Here is a 23,527-nt window from a genome sequence, read left to right on the forward strand (position 1 = left end):
TCTGGTTTCGTTCCGGGTATCTACTCCCATATATCTACTCCCATATATCTACCGACAAATCCTACGGAGCCACCCCTTCTATATATGCGATAAAACGTCTGCTCCTCTTCTGGTGTTGCATAGTTTCGAGATTGCGCGCCGCCGGTGCGTCATCTCGGAGGCCATGGTTGTTGCAACATGGTTTTAGCAGTTCCTCCTCTGACTTCATGCCAGATCACGTGACGCTGCCAGCTGCGGTGATTTCTAGGGACACTTAGCTCAGCTCACGGTGTGGCCACCAGCCGCAGCAAAACGGCGAGGATAGGGCCACTCTCGCTAAGTTCGTGGAGCGTACCGAAAGTTAAGATGTCAGATATGGTGGCTCTCCAGACTCAATGGAGAATTGGTGTTGTTACTCCTTCCACCATTTCATGTCATTTTTTACATTAGTTTCTTTCTTTTTGAATTTATGTGTTCATGTTCTCCAGCAGAGCTTCGCGATAGTTCTTGACAAAAGGAGCTGCAGTTTGCGCAATTAAGGATCATTTTCACGCTGATTCTTCATATATTCACTCTACCTAAACATGGTCCAAGTGATTCTTTTTGTTAATAATCATGGTGTAGTGCGAAAGACACATAAGACACTGAAGCACACAACACAGGCGGGTTTCCGTGCCTTTTTTTTTTTTTGTGCTACACCACGATCATTAGCAAGCGCCAACTAGCTAAAGAACAAGTCTTTCTGCTGATGATATTTGTGCACTACAAATCACCTTGTGCCCCAAGCTGGCTTCAATCGAGCAAAACGCCCTTTGCTAAACCGAAATGTTCGAGAATGAGGCTGTAAGAGTGTTTTACTTCTCCAAACAACCCTTAAAGAGGTAATGAACAAAAATGCAAAAAAAACTGACGAAACTTCGAAATTAAAAAATGCCACCGTTCTGACAAACGGAGTTCATTTCCCGCATTTTAAACAGTTGGTTGTATTTTTGAGGCATTGCCAGCACGCGGTGGCTGCTCGCAAGCGCGAACCATGACTTGGTGGTGGTGGTGATTAGAGGAGAGGAAAGACGCCTAATTTCTGCAGCCCGTTAGGGAGCACGGCGCAGCGTCTTGTGGGGGGTGGGATGAGGGGAGGAAAAAGAAGATAGAAGATAGGAGGTCTCAGTCAGAGGAAGGGGGCAACTGTCACAGCAAACACAGCAGCCAGTATACTACACGAGAGTCCACTGGAACTTCTCGAAGTGAGGGGGCATTTCTGTCCCAGCCATGAGCACGCAGGATGCACGTATTCTTGCCCTTCTGTTCGTACTCAAAGGAGCACGCAGGATGCACGTATTCTTGCCCTTCTCTTCCTTTTCTCCACCTCTACTCTCATATCCCAATCTTTCCCTTCCACAAGGGCACTGGTGCTTTGCCCCAGCCGGAAGCATTCTTCGCTGCTGTTGCTGTTCATACCGGTTTCAAAGAACTTCGTCGCAGCTCTTTTTTGTGTATGCAGAAGAGTACAATAAATCGGATGCATTTTGCAAATGAACAATTGGCACAGACAACTCAGTTGAAAAAAAAAGTGGGACCTGTTAATTGCCTGTGTACTTTTTCCCTTGTTGCTTCATTGGTTCGGTAGTTACTATGACCATTCCAGCCTTTGCTAGCTGAAACATACACCTTGTAGGAGGGTGGAGGTTCATCGCAGCAGCTTCCCTCCCTATAAATTTAATGTATTGGGCAGACTAAGCACCCTTCCCCCACCTCTTAGTGAGGATGGCTGCTGTCTCCGCCCCCCCCCCTTCCACCTGCACAGACCTAAGCAAGTGACCCGCTGATTTTTCAGGAACGTTGTCGCAGCTGCTTTCTGCGTGAGTAGAAAGCAAGATAAAGCGGGTATGTTTACCAAATTAACATCAATTGGTACAGACAGCTATAAAAAAAGGTGCGTACGTACTGTGTTGCATACCTTTTGCTGTTGGTGCTGTGTTGGTGGGCAGTTACTTGTTGACGATCCCAGCGTTTGTCGGCTGAAACATCTACCTTGATTGGGGGGAGGGGGGCACTGGTAGAACTGCATTGTGAGACAGATGCCATCCTAAGATAACCAAAATTGTGTGCGCGCGTCCAAAATGCGTTGAACTCCTAGTTTGTGCATCTGTAGAAGGCTACATGACAGGTAAAAAATATATTTCCTTCCTTGTATCCCTGCCGCGAAAATAATTAGGGATAATATATACAGTTAGTATTAGTAGTTAGTATTGCTAGAGTCCATACAAAACAGAGCAGCCCGGTTTATATCTCGCAATTATAGCACTCATTGCAGCGTAACAACATCAAAACAAGAACATTCTATTTCGCCATTGCACGTTCGTCGCTCGGTTGCACTGTTATGTTTGCTGCATAAATATATTCACAGCACAAGACGTTCTACGCTACCCCTAACAGCACCATTGCGCATGTCCAGACGCCTGCACAATCACCTTAGTTTCACTCACATTACCGGCAAAACGAAGACATTCAACTTATCAGCGCTTCCTAAGGCCATATCATTATGAAACGACCTTCCCGACTGCATCGCCTCCATCACCGATCCATATTCTTTTCGCGAACATGTGTGTAATCATTTTTCATTGCACTAATCGCTCTAACTTCACTGATGTTTGTAGCTGCAGCTGTACCACTCACCTAGTTTCACACTTCTCTTTGGTTCTCTTTAATTTTTGCTGTACCCACCGTTGTCTTGCAATTTATATTGGTGAACGCCTTTGTACGGCTGGCAGTATATGTGTTTGGAAAATGCGTGTGTATGTTGTTTTTTATTGCCATTGTTCTCCCACTTCTTGTTATTCTCCCAGTTTTTGTTGCTCAGTTGCACCGCCGTTGCTGCTCACTTGAATTCTATACCTACGCCCTCCGAATTTCTTTATTGTGTTTCGTTTATGTACATTGAATTTCTTGTTATTCAAGCTTTCTGCATATCGGGAAACATTCGCGTATTACATTTGTTTGAGTGTCAGTGACTAGACACGCTTTGTCAAGATGTTGTGTTATTTTCTGTGTATTACTTTTTTTATTTTTATTAATTTTTTTATTTAAGTATACTGCAGACCTTCTCGGTCCAAGCAGGAGTGGTACATAGGATATACAATGATGTCACGTACAGAAAGGCACCGACACAATCCTAGAAGAAGAAAGAAAAAACTATTGAATTCCAAGTAGCCAAAACAACAGTGTCATAATGCAACGTTCAGAATCATGCCAAAAGGACAAACCAGTCAAAGGGAAAAAAACTGCTCACAATAAATCCCTATTCGTACATTTGCGTCTATTGTTGAAAACTTATAGTTTTGATCTTTTCAATAAAGGATTCTATGGTGTCACAGTTCACAGCTATTAATGGAAGTTGATTCCAATATGCAATTGATGACGGAAAAACAGAGTTTTTGTGAATGTTGTTGTGACTTGTGGGCAGTCGTATTGTCTTATTGTGGTTAGTTCTCGTGGAATGCCTGAAAGGTTCAAGAAGATAGTCTGATCTGGATATTGTATATTTCCCATGATAAAGAAGATACAGGAATTTAAGTTTAGAATGTATTTTCCGTTCGGAAAGGCAATGAAGTTCGGCTCTTTTACGCAGATTAGTAACACTGGTATACCTGGAGTAATCGGAAAACACAAATCGAACTGCTAAGTTTTGCACTCGCTCAATTTTTCTAATGAGAAATTTATGATGTGGACTCCAAATTATATCGGCGTATTCTAGTGCTGGTCTAATCAGGGTCTTATAGGCGGTTAGCTTTACTGCAGGGGGAGTGTTACGGAGTTTTCTCTTTAGGAAGCCCAATTTACCTTGCGCTTTCGAACAAATAGCAGTTATATGTGGATCCCAATTAAGGTTGGGTGTTAATGTAACTCCCAAATATTTAACTTGATCGCTTTTGGTAATTTCTAAATTGTCTATTGTATAAGCAAATTTGAGTGGTTTTTTCTTATTCGTGAAAGTTATGGCAACGGTTTTCCGCGCGTTCAATGTCATTCCCCACTGGGAACACCAGGCTTGAATTTTTGTTAATGAGTGATTAAGGTTAATCTGGTCCTCAGTTTGATTTACCCTTGTGTACACAACGCAGTCATCTGCGAAAAGCCTTATTTGAACGGGTGAGTCAATGACCATAGGAATGTCGTTGATGTAGATAAGAAACAAAATTGGTGCTAAGACTGATCCTTGTGGTACGCCCGAAAGGACGTTCAGGCTGTTTGACGTGTGGTTGTTCACAGCGACAAACCGCTTGCGGTTGTGTAGATATGATGCTATCCATGTAATATTATCTTCAATACCAATTGCATGCATTTTAGTTATTAGATCAGGGTGGCGAACGACGTCAAATGCTTTTGCGAAATCTAAGAAAACGGCATCTATTTGTCCTCCTTCATTCAGTGCATTCGCAATGTCGTTGGTAATCTCGGTAATTACATAATATTGATGACCGCCCTATTACTCTTTGAAGTTTGTACCCCCCTTACTCAATGCTCCCATTGAGCTTGTAAGTTATCATTAATTAATAATTAATTAATTAATTAAGATTTGGAGAGCAGTTTGCGGCAGGGACGCAGTTTCACTGCCGCCAGCTGCACCCCGTCGTCAACCTCCCCCGGCACTTGCCAGCTGAAGATGATGGTCATGATTTGTGGCTTCGCCCTTTGTAATGGGTAAACGCAGATATGTTGTGTTCCATCCTGAGTATATAAAGAAAAAAACAAACAAAAAATCGAAAGCACAAAGAAGAGTTCACTTTTGTCACCACTTTCACTACTGTTGGAGCGCGCCAGCAACAAACAGCGCCACGTCGCGGTGCATAGAATTCGGTTTCTCCGCCGTTAGGGAAGGCACCCGTTCACGACACTACAGTGGCTAGAATAGGCACAAAAAAACTTTCTAGCCACTATAGTTAGGGTGGCTAGATTGAACAGGTGTGAAAAGCGAGCCGTGTTTCTCTTGCGCGAAATCTTCGCCTTGCGCAATATCTCCGCTAGGCCAACACATGGCGTGACATTCGGAGGTGCTGCCAGCTACTATGGGGGAGACTGTTGTGTAGGCCGCTGCGAAGGAAGCTTGTCAGCTTCGTCGGCGTTCCACGCGGTTTTACTATTACTTTGTGTTAGTGTGCATTAAGAAAAAGGGCGTTTACGAAATCAAAAAAAAAAGTTAGGAGCGTGTTTTGTGTGATTTAGCGTAAAAAACTCGCACGTCAAAGGTGTCATTTTTCTGTGCGCTTGCATGCTGACAGGTATTCGCTATGGAATCTTGCCGTCCCCAAGGCCGCCAGAGCTATACTTTTTACTGTGCGGCCAAAAAAGTAAAAAAAAGCAAATGAAAGTACCCCGGCCTTTACCCAGTATAACGGGGATAAAGATATACAGAAACATTATCATAGTACCGCGCTAGTTAAATTCGGTTGAATCCGTGAAACTATTTCCTGCCTCTATCACTATGCGAATTTGAGAACATGCATTTCTGGCTCTGTGATGGTGCGACCTCAAGCGTAATGCATGTTCATCATCATCATTATCAGCCTGACTACGTCCACTGCAGGACAAAGGCATCTCCCATGTTTCGCCAGTTAACTTGGTCCTGTGCTTGCTGCTGCCAATCTATACCCGCAAACTAATTAATCTCATCTGCCCACCTAACCTTCTGTCTCCCCCTAACCCATTTGCCTTCTCTGGATATCCAGTTAGTTACCCTCAATGGCCAGCGGTTATCCTGTCTACGCACTACATGCCCGGACCATGTCCATTTCATCTTCTCGATTCCAACTATGATATCCTTAACCCCCGTTTGTTCCGTAATCCACTCTGCTCTCCTTTCGTCGCTTAAGATTACACCAACCCCTTTTCTTTCCATTGCTCGCTGCGTCGTCCTCAATTTAAGCTGAACCCTCTGCAATTTCAGCTTTTTTTTTATTAAAAGGCAAGGGACAAACGAACAGGCTACTCGCATTATCAAACTAGAATTAATAGTACGAGACAATACGATTTATCAATTGTTATCGTGTGATAACCTTAGAATGCTAGAAAATTTTTGAAATCATTTGATATCTCACTTGAAGAAACTTTCTTTTTACTGTATATGTATGGACAAGTATCATGAAGATGAAGGTCATGTTTTCCCACACCAAACCTGTAAACACTGGCTCATTCGAAACAAGACTTGATCGAAGAATGGTTGCATTATGGTCGGCTGAGTTATGCCTGATTTTTTCAGAATAGTAGGGCTAGTAGCATCGGACATAGAAGCGGCAAGACCAGCACTGTTCTTCCGACGATTCAGAACGCACCAACAAGCCCACATTGATTGGCGCTCTATTTATGTCTGGCTGTCTGACTTGTTAGCTGCCTAAAGGTTAATAATGCCGTTAGTCATTCTTTAGTGTGGCATAAAGGCCTTTTGAATTTATAAGCTTGTTTATCACATTGATTAAACTCTTTGTGACCGACGTGAGTGCCCGGGCTTTGGCAGAGGGGGAGGAAGAGTGTGTAAGGGGCACATGCTTGCTTCCTTCCCTTCGTCTTCAGACCACACGCGCCAACAAGCGGTTTTATCCTCGCCCAGCCGCGATGCAGCATGGCTTCCCCCCCCCCCACTCTCTCCCCGAAAAAAAAAAAAAAAAAAAACCTTGCCGATGCGCGAGTGTACCACCGGGTCATCGAGCAAGCTCGCAGGATGGATGGATGCTATGAGCGTCCCCTTTATAACGGGGTGGTGACAAGTATGCCACCAGGCTCGACAAAAAAAAAAAATAATCTTTTTTTTCCTTTTTTTTTTATGTTGGCCTAATGCCTCTACTTCGATAAATTCTATCTTAATGGAAAAAAGGTAAATTTTCAGCTCAAGTTCTCTGCCATTTACGGCACACTGTCCATATTTTATTTTTCCAATATTTATTTTTGTCCTTTCTCTCTAATTTTCTGCCACCAATACTCTAACCGTCTCTTACTTATTTCAATCGCGGGTGTGTTCAGCTTTCCATTGTTGTCCCTAAAACCCAAGGCTTCCTGTAGGTTCGTGCCCAAACGTACACCTGGGTGGATATCTCCACATTCAATCAGAACATGTTCCGCCGTTTCCTTATCTTTCCCGCAGCATGTGCATCGTTCTTCTTCTTTACTGAATCTTGCTTTATAACTACGCGTTCTAAGGCAACCCGATCTCGCTTCAAACAGTAAAGCGCTTCCCCTTGAATTATCGTAAAATGCCTCCCTCCTTATTTCATTTTTGCCCTTTCGGTAGTTACTCAAAGCCGGTTTTTTCTCCATAGCTGCCATCCAGTAAATCCTCTCCGCCTCCCTGACTTTTCCTTTAACGCTCTTTGTTGACATATGGCTCACAATACCAGCCGTATATTTACTAGTGAGTCTTCTAGTTCTTTTTCTCCACTGTGTGTCCACGCTCTTCCTATACAAATAACGGAACACCTTCTCTGCCCATCTACTCTCCTTCATATTTCTTAGCCTTTCTTCGAACCTTATTTTGCTCTGCGCTTCCCTCGCCTCAAAACCTGCCCACCCCATATCGCCCTTTACAGCCTCGTTTGTCGTCTTCCCGTGAGCACCCAACGCGAGGCGTCCCACAGTCCTTTGATTTACATCCATTCCCGATTGCACCTCTGCCCTCATGCACACCACTGAGTTCCCAAAAGTAAGCCCTGGAACCATTACACCCTTCCACAGACCTCGAAGCACCTCATACCTATTGTATCCCCACAACGCTCTGTGCTTCATTATTGCCGCATTCCTCTTTCCTTTTGCTGCCGAGGCTTTTTCCTGTACCTCCATGTATCTATCACTCTCATTTACCCATACTCCAAGGTACTTGTATTCACTTACCCTCGGTATTTCTTGGCCTTGTATGGACACCGTCTGATCACAGGGATCATTGAATACCATCAAACCACACTTCGTTACACTGAATCCTAGTCCAAGAGCTTCACCTTCCCTTCCGCATATATTCGCCAGCTGCTGTATATCATCTCGACTGTCCGCAAATAAGACGATATCGTCCGCATAAAATAAACCTGGAAGCTTCTGCTCAATCATCATGCCGCCCTGTTTGTGTGACAGATTAAAACCAATGTTGCTACCTTCTAGCGCTTTTTCCATGCTCACCATGTACAGCATGAATAACAGCGGGGACAAAGGACATCCCTGTCTCAGACCCCTGCTAACCTCAACGTTCTCTTTGCTACGCATTCCTTCCCACTCTATGCAAACTGTATTTTCTCGGTATATCTCCCTCAAAAGCTGTATACAGTCGTCGCCCATGCCCATTCCTTTCAATATATCCCACAAAATTTCCTGATTAACGTTGTCGTATGCCCCAGTGATGTCTAGAAAAGCCACGTACAAGGGCCTATTCTCTATTTTAGATATTTCTATACACTGAGTGAGAACAAACAGGTTATCGTCTAACCGCCTGTCGACTCGAAATCCGTTCTGAAGTTCTCCCAAAATATCGTTATGTTCGGCCCATGTTTCTATTTTCATTTTTACTGCTTGCATCGCCAACCTGTATAGTACCGATGTAATGGTTAGTGGTCTATACGAGCGAATCTTGTCCTTTTCTCCCTTGCCTTTATAGATTAAGTTCATTCTACTTTGTCGCCAACTGTCCGGTATTTGTCCGTCCTTTAAGCTTTTTTCTACTGCTTTTAACAATGCTTCTTTAGTGTTATGTCCTAGTTCGTTAATGAGGCTAACGGGAATCCCATCTAAACCCGCGGCAGTGCGCTTTGGAATTTTTCCTTCGGCCTTTTTCCAGTTGAAATTATCTAGTACTAGCTCTTCCTCTGTTGCTTTCTCCGCCACACTTTTACTCCCTGGGGAGATCCCCTGGACGCTCTTTTGAAACGAATCGGCTGTTACCTTTTGGATGTAACCTAGCGCTTCGTACCCTTCCAATTGATTTCCTCCTTCATCTAGAATATGTTGTTGCGTTGTGACAGACTTCCTACCTAGCGCCTTTATGTGGCTCCAAAAAATCCTAGGCGCGGCCTCCTTTTTTTCGTGTATCTCTGTCATCCAGCGTTCACTTTCACCTTTAATTTTTGCCTCTACCAATTTCTGTACAAGGGATTTTTTCTCCAAATATATTTCCCATATTTTTTTGACTTCGTCCTGCGGCCGCTTCTCCTTTTTTGCCTTTCTATGCTCCCGTGATGCTTCGCGTCGCTTCTCGATCGCCTCCCGGATTTCCTTGTTCCACCAACTTTTTGGCTTCCTTTTTCCTTTCCAGCAAACGGTTTTCTTCTCTTTCCCTATCTCCTTCGTCATTAGATGTAACAGCTCCCTATACTCCCAGTCCTTGCCTGGTATTTCGCCTACTTCTTTCTCGACTCTTGCGGCTATATTTATTATTTGTTTGTCATTTAAATACGAGCTGCCAGACTTTGATTCCATGCTCGTATTTTTAGTTTCGTATCCCATTTGTAATGTTATTCGTTTATGATCACTACCCAAGCTGTTAATGCCTTCCTCGTCTATCCTCATTTCTGTCAGTTTGTGGTAAATTCCTTCAGTCATGAGACAATAATCAATACTTGATTGCTTGTTTCCGACTTCCCATGTGATCTGGCCGTCACATTTAGGCCCTGTGTTAACTATCTCCAGACTATGTTGCTCGCAAAGATCTAGTAATAACTTCCCATTGGTGTCTGCATATCCGTCAAGGTCATGTATGTGGGCATTCATGTCCCCTAGAAGGATGATTTCGGCCCCATTACCAAATTCCTTAATATCCGCACTCATGCAATCCACTATCTCCTGATTCTTTTCTCTGCAGTTATTCCCCGTCCACAAGTAGGCTACCCCTAGCCACGTTTCCTTTCCACCTATTGTGCCCAGAACCCAGAGGTGCTCTGAACACGTCTGTTTCACTCTAACCCATTTGGCTCCGCGGTGAATTAGCATTCCTACACCCCCACCTTTCCTTTCCGATATGGTCCTGTTACACCCTTCCCAAACATAATTTTTAATATGTGGTGGCTCTTCCAAGTCTCTAAGGTGTGTTTCTGTAACCGCATACACGCCTATCTGTTCTTTGTTTAACTGCTCCTCAATCTCTAACCATTTTGCCTTCTTTCTGCCACCCTGCATGTTTATGTAACTAATTGCAACACGCGCCTTTTTCCTTTTTCTTTTACCTTTTTTCTGGTTTTTCGCAATTCTACCTGTCAAAGCGTCCTCCTGTTTGTTTTCCCTGTTACGAGCTACCCCGGACTCCGAAGGGCCCGTGAGCCCCCCAAAAAAGCTACTGCGCGTCCTGCCAGTCGCCAGCCCACCTCGTGTCCAAGCCTCTTATCGAAATGAATCTTGTCTCTTTGGAATCCACCCCACCTGTGCACTTCCCTGTTTAAATCCACTACCTCGAAACCCTTCTCTCGACTAATTCGCCATATCTCTTTGTTTGCGTCGACTACCGCTCTTTGCAGGTTGATGTTGCGTACTGGTACTTCCGGTACTGTGCATACTACAATTTGCACCTGGGGGGACACGGTGCGCATGTCATCCACCCCTTTCGCCAAGGTCGTCGCTAGTCCTGACGATTCTTTTTTTAGGACGTCATTTAACCCTCCCGCAATTACAACGAGGTTGCGATTGTTAGCTTTAGCTGCGAGTTGTTCACCCGCTTGACTCATTACTGTCCCCAGCGTTTGTCCTGGGAACGTCCCTATCGCAACTCTCTTGTCGCCTTTCACCCTTTCTTTGATTGCCGCTGCGCATCGGACTAAATTTGAGTCACCGGCGATGATGACCTGTTCAGACATTCCTTCTGAAACCTGCACCTGGCTGCTGACTAGGTGACTAGCGTGAGTCACGGCTGCTGGTTTGCTCCCTCCCTCCCTCAAAACTACTTCCCGGTAGCTGGGCCCTGTGGCCAATGTATCTGCCTTTGTCATGCCTGTTTCCCTCATCTCTCCCGCACGGTGGGTCGTCGCCATAATGCTTCCGCCGTCACCTGCGTCTTCGTTCCCCTTCACGACCTTCGATAGGCCCTTCTCGGCTGCCCAGAGCCTTTCCTCCATGGCTGACGTTTTCTCTCGCTCCTTCGCCAATGCATTCTCCAGCTCTGCGATTTTCTCCATGAGCCCACTCTGGACCGCCATCATATTTTTCATTTTCTCCTCGATCTCGCACTGTCTACACTTGGCGTCATCTTCTGCTTTCTCTTCCGCACTAATTTCCACCTTCAACCCTATCCCGCACTCTGAACACTTTACGGTCTTTTTGACCATGGCTAGCTCAGTTTACCGATGCCCACGTGTTCGAAAACTGTACTAAAATACACTGGTCTAAGCCAAAAAGAACCACAATAATAAATAAATACGCTACACTTCACAGCACCTGCGCATGCACGTGGTCGGTCTACGCGCAGGCCTCAGCCACGTGGTGGCTGGAGAAAAAAAAGACACAGTACAGAATACTAAAAAAAAAAAAAAAAACCGTACACCGTACTAGACCTAATCAAGCTTTACGCTAGCGCCTTACGTTCTCATAACGCTACATACAGAGGCAAGCTGGAAACATGCAAAAAAAAAACTTGTGACTACAGCGCCACCACTTCGGGATCGCGAAGGGAGACCAGCCTGGAGCGGCCGGTTTTCACACCTTTCTATCGTGGCCACCCTACGGCAGTGTGTCCTCAGCAGCCCAGCTGATCCCCGCAGCTGAAAGAAGAAAACTCGATCATGTTACGGACAATTTCACAATTAATCGCGAAGACTGCCGTATAGCGGTACCGCCAGGCGTTATTCGTAACCGTATGTCACTGCTGTGGTGCGGCGAGTTGCGGAGTGTTTTACTCGCGAGTTTAGCATCGGCACTCCAGGGAGGTGTGTCTCTTTAGCTTCAACATCTACAGTGCCGTTCTGACTGCTGCGACAGCGTTTTCTGTGGCAAGTGCTATGCGTTAGCGAGACAGAACGAGTTCAGAAAATGGTTCGCCAGCGAGACAGGTGAGCTTACTGTTGCTGGCACCCCCAAAATTGAGCAGCACCACTGCAGCATGGGGATCAATCAGTGACGCATACCAACGCTTACATTCTGCTCTTGTGCATGTGTGTGGGTTTACCTGCACTTGTTCATTTGATCGTTTCGTCACACACCTTTTACGCTAAGAGAACAAGTGAGATGTGAGGCTGCATTCGTGATTTGCGCGACATTACCGAGCCGTTACTGGTCTGAAGGCACTTGCAGTGATCGCGGTAATGTCGAAGGCGTATGTTGCTACTTCAGCACATCTGACGTTAATTGGTACGATTCTACGCGTGATGTCTGTATGCAAGACAGTCTTAAATGCCCGAAGCCATCCAAGCTCATGTTAATTAGAGATTTCTAGCTGTCATTGCGTTTTTGTACAGCACTTATTCCGCAGTGCAGCGTCAGGAATCGTGCAAGCTTTCAAAGTGCTTATGGTCGGTAAAGAAACCCATTTTCATTATCTTAAGGTGGATTGAAATACATCAACTCCAGCCCAATTGCTGAATAGTCCACCGTGGTACGCTTATAGCTAACTCGACCCGATATAACACAAAGTTGTAGTACTGTAGCTGAGATGACATTTTCTCACTAAACACAATACTGCTCTGTTGATAAAAGTGACAGTGAATTGCTTTTCTTCGCAAATTAAGATGTCACTTACCTGGCATCTTTGCAACGCTGTGTTACAGCAGTTGTAGGTGTTAGACAAACATTGCCTAAGCTACATGAATCATTCATGAAGTGCTGATGGTAGAAACAACTTATTTGATGCGTCGTGTATATGTTTATTCTGTCAACCATGTGCACATTAACCTTCATGTGCGAGGCAACTGGATGCAGTACTAAGCACACCATCTAAGTGTTTCTGTTAGACCCCGCAGACTATGCGCTCTTTAAAAGTTTCTATTTGTACGATTGAGTTAAGCTCGTTCTAGCAGTGTCTTGGCTACCTGTTTTACGTTGTGTACTTGAAATGCCGCGTGCTTCCCATGTCTCTGCTTTTGTAACCTGAGACGGGCAGCGAAGGCTGTTGGATTAAGATACAAAGTGATCTCTTACCATCTCTTTAGAATGTCGAGTTATTTGTTTAGTTTTATAAGTCCCCATCATATGCATCAGCACTGCAACTAGACAACACTTCTAATTTACGTTGTTGGATTGTAAATGCACCATTCATCATTTTTTTTATGGAACTGCGAGCCAAAAGGTTGACATAAATGAATATTTACAGCAGTCACAATATGGGCTTGACTGTACCAGGAAGAAAAAAGTGTGAGATGTGAATGCAGGATTTTAAGGCACACCTAAATTTATACCTGAAAGACTTATCTACTGCACTGTGGCTGCTTATCTGAAGTGGCTCAACTGTATCAGTTGTGGTAGTGTGAAATATCACAATAAATTTGTGATTCAAGTAATTGGTAAATCACGCAAACCCAAACAGATTTAAAAGGTGGGTAGGTTGGTTCAGATTTGTCGGTAGTAATGGAGCCACTAGATGGCATGGAAAATTGGGCTACGGTTCCCTCATTTCCTTTCCCCTCTCACTTTTTATACTGTCTCAACGGGCAGCTCATCAATCCAGGTTGTATGTGTGTGCGTGTGCACAAGCCAAGAAAGCAGACATGTAAAGCAGCTGCGCACAGCTTTATTCACTCATAGTATCAATGTTTGAGAGGGGATCATATGTGACAGTCATACAAAATACACGCCGACCTCTGCTTGTGGCAGTCATTCAGTTAGGAAAGTTCATTTGTTTATAGATGCCTCAGCAGGAGAGCCAAGAAGGTTACAATAAATAATACGCAATCATATAATCGGGAGTCCGACAAAAGTCTATAATGTTAGGTAACATGATGAAGGGGTCGGAGAAAGCAAATGGGCCCTGCAACATCTCTTGCTACTTGATCAAAATGGAATTTGTAGAAAAGTCTGTCACGTAAACAAATCCTGAAAGTGAGAAATGCATTATACGGTGTTTGAAACGAACTTTCTTGGGGTGTAGTCATCACACACGGTGTGAATCTTCAGGTACTGTTGCATACTTAGGTACTTACTGTAATGCCTAAAGTATTGTCACAAATTTGTATACTCATTGGGATGGTTCAGCTAATGTGACATACCTGGATACTCACTGGGATACTCCAGGTACTGCGACATACTCAGCGGGAACTTGAGGGCTCATAGTTCTTTTGTTAGACACACTATTAGTAATAACTAACAGACAATAATATTATAATGAACTGACCATTCTTAACAATATTGTGTTCAACAAAGAAAAAAAGCCGTTAAACTCACTTTCTCTCATTTATAGTGGGGGTCTCATTTTGGCAGACTTGGTGCCTTCGGGTGGTACGTGAGGGATTATTGTTGAACTGCCAGCTCGTAATAAGATCACATGTTAGATAACGCCAACAAGCAGAAAAAAAAAAGTGTTCCACACTTGCTGTCATGGTTAATAGCAGCACTAACTGACACTCCCAGGTTTAAAAAAAGGTGCATATATACCCCACAAAGTGATCAGGGGGATGACTACTGCTGTAGCTCGGTTGTGGGAGTAGCGGACGCATTACTCGAACATTACTCGAACGTCACGAGTTTGGTCCCTGTCAGCAGCAAGTTATCTTTTTGTCTACTGTTCTTTTTTCACATTTACGTTACAATTACTAATATCTCCTACACTTCACTTAGCATCATTGTCTGTTAGTTCTCATTAATATTGGGTACTTAGTGTGATGTGTCAGGTTTTGCGGCATACTTGGGCGCCCACTGTAGTGCCTCAGCTAATGCAACATACTAAAGTACTCGGTGTGAAGTATTGCGACATACTTGAGTTACTCATTGTGATGCTTCGGGTACCGTTAGATACTCGGGTGCTGCCTCTGATGCCCCAGGTATTGGGTCATACTCAGGTACTTGGTGTGATGCTTCAAGTACTGCGACATACTTGGGTTCCTCATTGTGATGCTTCGAGTACCGTCAGATACTCGCGTACTGTCTCTGACGCACCAGGTATTGTGACATACTCCGGTAGTTGGTGTGATGCTTCAAGTACTGCGACATCCTCGGGTACTCATTGTGATGCGTCGGGTACTGTTAAATACTAGGGTACTGCCTCTGATGCCCCAGGTATTTGGACATACTCTGGTACTTGGTGTGATGCTTCAAGTACTGCGACATAGTCGGGTACTCATTGTGATGCTTCGGGTATAGTTAGATACTCGGGTACTGCCTCTGATGCCCTTGGTATTGTGACATACTCCGGTGTGATTCTTCAAGTACTGCGACATACTCAAGTACTTGTTGTGATGCTTTGGGTACCCTTAGATACTTGGGTACTGCCTGTGATGCCCCAGGTATTGTGCTTACTCAGGCACTCAGTGGTGTTTCAAACATTGTGACATTGTTGTACTTAGTGTAGCGCTTTCCTTTTTGAGAATGTACTCAGAGTGGCTGGTACTGCCCGTCACCGAAGATGCGAAGGAGCGTAGCACCAGCGTGCTCCAGAAGTTCCCGTGTGCGGCCGGCCGCAACGTGGTCGCCGCCGTCCTCCACTCGCTGGCTAGCAACCTTGGGATCAACATTGCCAAGTGCGAGCCCAGCACCTTGGTGTCTGACATCGAAGTCAACTGGTGCATGGAGGTATGTGGAAGCCATGCTATTCAGCAAGCTTATGTTCAGAGCTAGTTGATGAGCAGTGGAACTGGTGCTTTTGTACAGGTTTTCTTTATCATCTTTTTTCATTATAAGTACAGAAGGAGGTCTTGGAGTTGCAAAACTATCAGTGGGACCTCCTATTGGTGGCTTCGCAATACAGTTGAACCCCTTTATAAGAGGCATGCATTGGACAGCAATTCTTGTCTTTTATTTCGGGTAGCAGGGCACCATGTGTCCATTTTCTTATCAATCCGTATTTTACTGTAGCACACTGCTGTCTTTTATACCAGTGTGTCTCTTACACCAGTGTCTCTTATAAAAGGGTTCGACAGTATAGTGATTGATACATTATCGCTTCATTGCAATGTCAGACATAGAAGTATATGAGCTAATAAAACAAAATAAATAATCAAAATAAGAGAAAGATGCCAACAACTACCGAAGTTTTATTCATGTTGAAGTAACTGAAATAAGTGCTACATTGGAGCCTCTAAAAATGTAGTAGTTCGCATGGCATGGAAACACAGAAATGACATCTATGAGCATAAGCTTAATGTAGCATATAAGAAGAGACAAAAATATGCTTACAATATCTTGAGATAAATATGTACAATGCCAGAGAGACGTTGCAAGGATGCGTCACTGGTACTCGGTACTATAAATAGCTTATTATACAGGTACCAGGTAGCTATATGCATACCAGGTTAGGTATGTTCATCATGGCTGTGCTCATTAGCGATTTCCTGTTGTGGCTATTGAAATTGTCGTAGCGGATGGATCGCCACACACTAAACTCATTCAAGAGCCACACTTCGCAGTCTTGGTGACATGAGTGCCTTAGCAGGTGTGGGTCATTGCAGTCTGTTTCGACTACTAATTAACGAGTTGCGTAAAGAACAGCTAGTTCATCATATAACTACTTGATTGACATCTAGCTATTCTTCGTACTTTTCTAATTTTCCTTCTTCCCGCACTTTTGGATGCCCTGGTTTATTTTTTGTATATTTTATCTCGGGCTGTGTACATCTTGTCTTGCTGACTCGATAACTTGATCATTCATTGCGAGGAGAAATTATGAGATGACGGTTCAGAAATGACGGTTCTTCGTGTGCCTGTCCTAGTGGCGGGTCATTACTCCCCAGCTTTTTGTATCTGTTCGAGTTATGCTGTGTACCTTGAAGGATCACTGTGTCGTTACCGGGAATCTTCTCTTACCCGCGGCGAATGGGGCTCGAATATTTTTTGTTATGGTTACCACCGTTCTTCCGGAATACGTAAACTAGAGCCAACATTCGAGTGCTTTCTGAACAGGTCATTTGCTTTGGGCTGCGGCTGCCGCTTGCGGAGCACGAGGCCATCCGGGACTGCGTCCACGTCTACTGCGAGTGGATGCAGGCTCTGACGCAGCCGAAGCCGTGCGTTCCCAAGCCGGTCCAGGATGACGCCAACCAGTACTTCAGGAGGATGCTCCGACATTTGTACAACCTCTTCGAGCCTCGGGAAGACAGCCGTGAGTGGCAAAGGCCTTGATTTCAATAGCAGCTAGATTGTGCCGAGGAAAATTTGTGTTTTGACATACTGCAGCCTTGAATAGCTACCACAGGAGTGGAGGTAGCAAATACGAAAATTGCAGAATAACACAAGACACACTGATCGGGAGTAGTACTAGGTAGTGTTGTACAGAATAAATTCGGCAAGTGATAAAAGTTACCCGCAGGTAGGGAATTAGAATTTGGGGCGCGGCGGCAGCATTGTCGATTGAGGCGAAAATGCTTGAGGCACGTGTGCTTAGATTTAGGTGCACATAAAAGAACCCCAGGTGGTCGAACTTTTCGGAGTCCACCACTGCGGTGTATTTTATAATAATATTATGGTTTTGGTGTGTTAAACTCCAATGAATATATTATGTGATAAAGATTGATAAAAATTTCAATAGTTAGTAGTGGGTTGCTTATTTTTACTTATGTTCCATTCGGTTTTCGCCCACAGAGCCGTTCTGGAATGCTTAGCGCAAGCTACCCCTCATTGTTTGAGAATGTTTACGATTATTGTAGATCCCTCTGTTAAGATTGCACACAATATGCGAATACTTGAGATTATTTCCAGAGCTTGTGCGAAGACCAGTGATAAGGCCAGAATATTCGACGACACATGCATAAATACTTATGCGCTTCGCCGCTTCTTGGTTGATCGATGGCAGACGCTCTGTTCGCCGCTGTCGATGCCAGTGTGTAATCTGACTTCTCGTTTACTGGCCACAAGTTCGGCCAAATAATCTTTGACCTCAACAAACAGTCTGCTCGCTTCATTCACGTCACGACCTTGTGACAATATGCATTAGTTTGGTCGTGAAAAGGAGACATTTCAGCTGAGGATGGTGTCTGGTGGATGTCGGCTTGGCCGATGTTGTGTATTTCTTCAATAGAGGAGATCGGAAGAGTGAATCGGTGTGCTGGAAAATGATTCACCATGACGACGAGAAGAGAATGTGTTCTGAACAATACGTAGGCGAGAACTAGGAAAAAATGCATATCATAGCGACAATATACGAAGCGTCCAGCTTTCTTCTGGAGATTTTTTTTTGTCAGATATCACATCAGTGTTTCATATATGATATTAGAAAGGGTGTGGCATCATTTTTTTTAAAGCTGGATGAAAATGCTTTGCCATATTAGTGGTCTAACTTTCTTTCCAAATTTTCTTTTTTCCCTTTATTTTCTAACAAACACGACTTCGCTCGATCAGCGAAGCTTTCTTTGCAGTGTCTGCGCAATGATGAGCGTTCTGGCAAAGTGCGGTGTGTGCTGTCAGCATTGCACATGTCGGCTTCCTGCACTGTGCAAGGGCAGACAGGCCATGGGCTGTGAACAGGAGCAAATCATGCATTCATTTGCTCTTTTGACAAAGAGGTGCAGCTGCCATGTTAACATTACTGTTTAGATTGAAAGTCCCAACTCTCTTTTTTTCAACAAAAAAAGGCACTCGTTCTTGGTAAAAAGTTTAAAACAAAAGTTTTATTTAAATCTCGATGACCCATTTCATTTAACGAATGATTCATTGTAGTCTAACGATAAAAAGTGTATTATCACTCATTGTGGTGGTTTAGTTTTCGTGGTGCTAAAAACTTCAAGTGGTCGAAATTTCTAGTGCTCCACTAAAAAAAAATTCCAATAATACTAATAATAATGTTTATTATTATTATTATAATTATTATTATTACTATTAATAATGTGTGAGGAACATATGTAATAGTGAAAACAGCTTTGTTTTGAGTGCAATAGAGTTTTCAACGAAGTGTGGCAGTAATAAAAGTCAACAGTAATAAATGTAATTTTGAAGTGGGGCTTCTTTTCTTTGTCTTACAGCAATGTGGAAGGCTTGGTTTTGCAAGTTAACTGTGAACAAGAGTCTCTTCGTATGAACACATAGAATGGTGTCCTTTCTTTCAGAGACCGACATGATCAGCCGCCAAGCCGTGCTCTGCCACCAGGTGCTGAGGAGGCTTCAGACGGTCGCCCAGGAGTCGACGAAGATTGAGAAAGAGACGTGGGATGAAATACTTCGCTTCTTGCTTGCCGTCAACGATGTGCTTTTGGCACCACCATCCAGAAAAGGTTGCTTTTCTTTAATAATACCTGCTTTTGAGGTAGTTGTCAGATGTTCAATAGTAATAATAATAACAACGATAATAGACTCCTTGCCAGAAACAGAATTCCAGAAAAGACACATACATAAGATGGGCAATATAATTTTAATACCAGTCTATTCATTTACTCACTTTGTTGGTTAGTTAATCCTGTATTAATTTAACATACTGTGGCTCCTTTGGGGTTACTGCCAGAGTGGAGGTCATGCACCACATATGAAGTGCAGATAAAGAGTGAAAACATCGCATTTTACAGACACCTCGTGGTGAACCATTCTAGTCTAAAATTGTATTTGAACATATCAGTTCTTAATTTAAATGCTAAAGGATTCACTTTGAGAGCTACGAGTACAAGAAGGATCAGCAAAGTTAACATATTCATCTAAACAATTGAAAAGTGATGAATTACAAATGGCAGGAAGTGGAAGCATTCAGTGTGGTGGTGTATTGATAAAGAGTTTAAGGGGAGACGCTCCTCGAAAAAGTTTTTTTTTTACTTCTAGTAATAGAGACTTGAAAAGTTTGTTATTAGTATAGTTTTTTATGCAGATTTCAAATATGCAATCATTTTTTGTGTAGCTGCTATAATTATTGAGTTATGCCATAAACAATAGCAAAAAGTTACATTTTTTGCGGGCACTCTTTTATGTACTAAACTTTCAGTAAAAGCACTGTGTCTGATCTTATTTGACTCTTGGTAGATTGAAAAGTGCAAATATCTATATAGATATGTCACAGAAATATTGGAACCAAGAAAAAAAATTGTATTGAATGACTTATTATTTTAAATCTCCCTTGAAACAATAAGCTAATATTTTCACAACTAATACTGGTAGGCATTGCAATTTAGAGTAGATATTTGCATTCTGCATGTGTTGAAAAATATGTGTGCCAAGTTTTGTTACTATACAATGAATATGTTTATAAAAGGCTGCCCGGAAAACGTGAAACTGTCAGAAAAAATGAAAATGAGAAAAACAAGTTTGAAAGTTCGCAAAGTTGGCATTTATTAGGAAATCATTCTTTTTGCATCAAATTGGGGCACAATGAAAAGTACCTTGCCTTGAATGCACTGCAAGTGTCTAGAAGTCCCCTGCACCATAGCTTGGTCCTTCACGGCTCTTGCGGTCAGTGTCCTCAACACGAGCTCTCTTCGCTATGTTGCGACGGTGTGCCCTCGCTTCTGCAGTTTGCTTCAGGTTCATCTTCCTGATGCGCATGACGTCACAGTGGTCACCATGTGTGGCCAGATCTTGTGAGGGGAGAATTCCAATGCCTTCGAGCACTTCTTCAAAGCCCCTGTGGCCTTTGTTGTACCAGAGTACAGCAAGAGCGGTGGCTGTCTCCACAGTTGTTCTGGAGGCGAACTTTGTTTTTGAACATAGCAGCCATATCTTGCTGTTCAGCGATTCGGCTGCATTCTGTGTCTTGCCATGAAGGCACTGAATAAGGAGTTTCTTCTCTGTAAGGCGCTTGTAGATAGGCATAATTGCCAATCCTTGAGCCTTCGTCAACAGTGGGGTGTGGCGTGGTGCAGGCTCCCCCAGTGCTTCCGCACGCTTGTGCTTGCACCACGAATTTGGTCCCGCGGGGCAAAAGTTGTGGCTACTGGCACCATCACTGGAGCAGCAATGAAAATACGATGCCCATATGGCAGTGTACATATTTCGGACACTGTCCTTGTTGCTCGTGATGGCGATCTTGTAATATGTTTGTAGTTTTATTATTGTCGCATCTTTCAGTTTTTCGCCTCGTGGCAGTGGCGTTGCCAATTTCCGTAGGGCAGTTCCCAAGCGCTTTGCAACGTGGTTCGTGCACTCTTCTTTGTCAATGGGGGTGTCACAGTATACATTTGCCTCGCAGACTGCAGTGTAGGCCTTGCTGTCACCATCACTTAGGAAGCTGGTGAATCGCAGTGGAGTTCCATAAGACAAGGTCCTCCGCCATATATTGACAGCTGCCGCAGGTTACATTGCATGGGATGAGCAGTCAGTGTTTTTTTGGCAAACTGGAAGATGAAAATCTAGCCATATCTCTTCATCCTCCCCAAGGTCCCTGTGTATACTGCAAGCATGGCAGTAGTTTGAAAGAACTTCAAAATCGAGGCAAAGCCCCGTGTCCAGGCACACGACTGTGCCCACTCCATTGTGGCTTTTATGACCTCTTTTCTGCCAGGTGCCATCAAACATGACTGGCACATCTCTGCCGCCGACTGCGTCCTTCGTGATGTTTCGTGCCTGGTGCAAGTTTTTGCTCACTGCCGTCATCGCCGCACCATGGAGCTTCTTGCAAATGCCGTTGAATGTCTTGTGATGCATCGGGCTCGGAAGACCGAGAATCGCACAAAATCGTGAAAGTTGGTCGTGGCCTGCGCCTATAGCGCGTGCTGCCAGAACTGCCCTCACGTTTACAGCAAAGCTGTCACGCGAGCTGCCACTGTCAAAACAAGCGCTCGTTCCTTGGTCCCCGGCCGAAGCAGTACGTCTCGACGTGTGCGTGAACGAAAGTGCAGATTCAGGGCAATCAGAATTTTGACAGCACAGTTCGAGGAATGCCGAAAGTCCTTTGCGCTTTCCAGCTGCCTCTCGCACGCCGAGCTTCCGTTCGCGGCAGGTTGGGCATTGCGCACCCGCCACAAGTGCCGTCAGCTCATCGATTTCGCAAAGCAGCATGTTCGCAGTAGCAGCATCTACCGGTCTACGTTCACTCTCGAAGAATCCAATCTACCTTTGGGATGCACTGACGAATTCCACGGCAGCGGCTATTTCACAACCACTGTCGCAGGGTTCGGTGACGGTGTTAGGCCTATCCGAAGTCGGAGCGTTGGGGCGTTGGTCGGGGGCGACATCGTCGTTCGCTGTCGCTTTGCGAAGCGTCCGACGCCGTTTCCCTCGATACTTGTGGCGAGTTCTGAACTTTCGGTTATCTGAACTGCACTTCTTCGGGCTTGCCATGACGCAAAAATGCAGAGAAACGCAGAAAAACTCGATCGCGACGTCCGAGGCTTCGCTCTTTTGCCGGAGAGATAGGAGGGGGAGGAGCGTGGAGCGCACCGCCGTCCAATGGCGGCCTCGCGCTGTGTGCCGCGATATTCAAAACGCGTGACATACGCGTTGTTTTTCTCGTTTTTTGTTTATTCTTCGTGAAGGCACGAGACTGGCTACTAGTGGATTATGAAGGATACGGCCTTCGCAGCATGCGTGCACGATTGCAAATGGCGGCCAACGCGTCGTTTTCGCGACAGGACGACGCGAACTTCGCCGTTTTTCGCGACTTTCGCGCATTTCTCGCGTCACCGCTGCCCACTTGGAAGCATTTTTTGATAATTTCTCGTGCGAATTTCAGCTTGATATTTTCAGAAGTAATAGATTATAGTCCAAGGATGCCAATACAGTCGGAAAAAAAAAGCAAAAATTTTCCGGAAAACCGCGACTTTTCGACCCGCGTCTCCCCTTAAGGCTCAGAATATGAAGTTGAAAAAAAGGTGAAATATGTCTGTCATATTCACCATATATTAAAGACTGCACAGACTGTAAGGTGAGCTTCAGTGTTGAAAATATCCGCTTTATGTAAAACATTCCATGCTGCAGACACATATGAAAAAATTGGGTGGATTAGTGTCTTATAAGTCATTAGTTTAGCATCCTTTAGAGCCACATGAGTCTGTTGATTGTAGTAGACTTTTTGAATGATTTATTGCATATGGCTGCAATATGTTTGTTTCTAGAGACGTAAGCGAAAAGGAGTATAAGTTGTTTGTATTCTCATTTTTTAGTAGTGTTAGTGTTCCCTAATTGCTATTGTAGGGAATGAGAACACGCCAAGTGAAAAGTTGACATTGGCTTGGTTGTCTGCACCCCATGCAATGTCACACTGCGTAACTGAGGTAAAGCAGAAGGGTGGTTGCAGGTACAGCGCTCCTTATGGTCAGTCCGTCTTGGAGCATCCAGGCGAGTGCTTCGTGCAGCGAAGGTTGTAAAACCTGGCCGATTCCTTTCTAGAATTCAGTGTAACACGAAAGCAGAACGTGTCTTCACAGAGATATTTGAGCGTTTATTGTGCATTGTTCGGTCACAAAGGCAAAGGCGTGAATGCTACAGCAACAAATTGCAAAGTTGCACGAAGAATGGCAAGTAGCTCGAAACTTGCAGTACGCACCTCAGACAGGAAGCTCGTTCGAAATGAGAATACACTAAAAACTGTTACAGCTTAACATAG

General features: G+C 44.2%; 1 protein-coding gene across 3 annotated transcripts in view; it reads left to right on the forward strand.

Annotated features, from left to right (window-relative positions):
- LOC119164261 (ral GTPase-activating protein subunit beta) overlaps positions 1-23,527 on the forward strand; it is a 128,210-nt gene that overhangs the window by 39,006 nt on the left and 65,677 nt on the right. For 2 of the 3 annotated variants that reach the window (XM_037416411.2, XM_075871290.1), the window contains exons 1-4: positions 11,804-11,981; positions 15,444-15,648; positions 16,975-17,173; positions 19,113-19,277. In XM_037416411.2, the coding sequence (XP_037272308.2) occupies positions 11,962-11,981; positions 15,444-15,648; positions 16,975-17,173; positions 19,113-19,277 (589 nt within the window). In that variant the 5' untranslated portion in view covers positions 11,804-11,961. Of the gene's footprint in view, positions 1-11,803; positions 11,982-15,443; positions 15,649-16,974; positions 17,174-19,112; positions 19,278-23,527 lie in introns of those variants that run through there. The other variant, XM_075871289.1, reaches the window with a different exon arrangement.

This window comes from Rhipicephalus microplus, chromosome 8 (genome assembly GCF_043290135.1).
Source record: "Rhipicephalus microplus isolate Deutch F79 chromosome 8, USDA_Rmic, whole genome shotgun sequence".
Taxonomy (NCBI): Eukaryota; Metazoa; Arthropoda; class Arachnida; order Ixodida; family Ixodidae; genus Rhipicephalus; species Rhipicephalus microplus.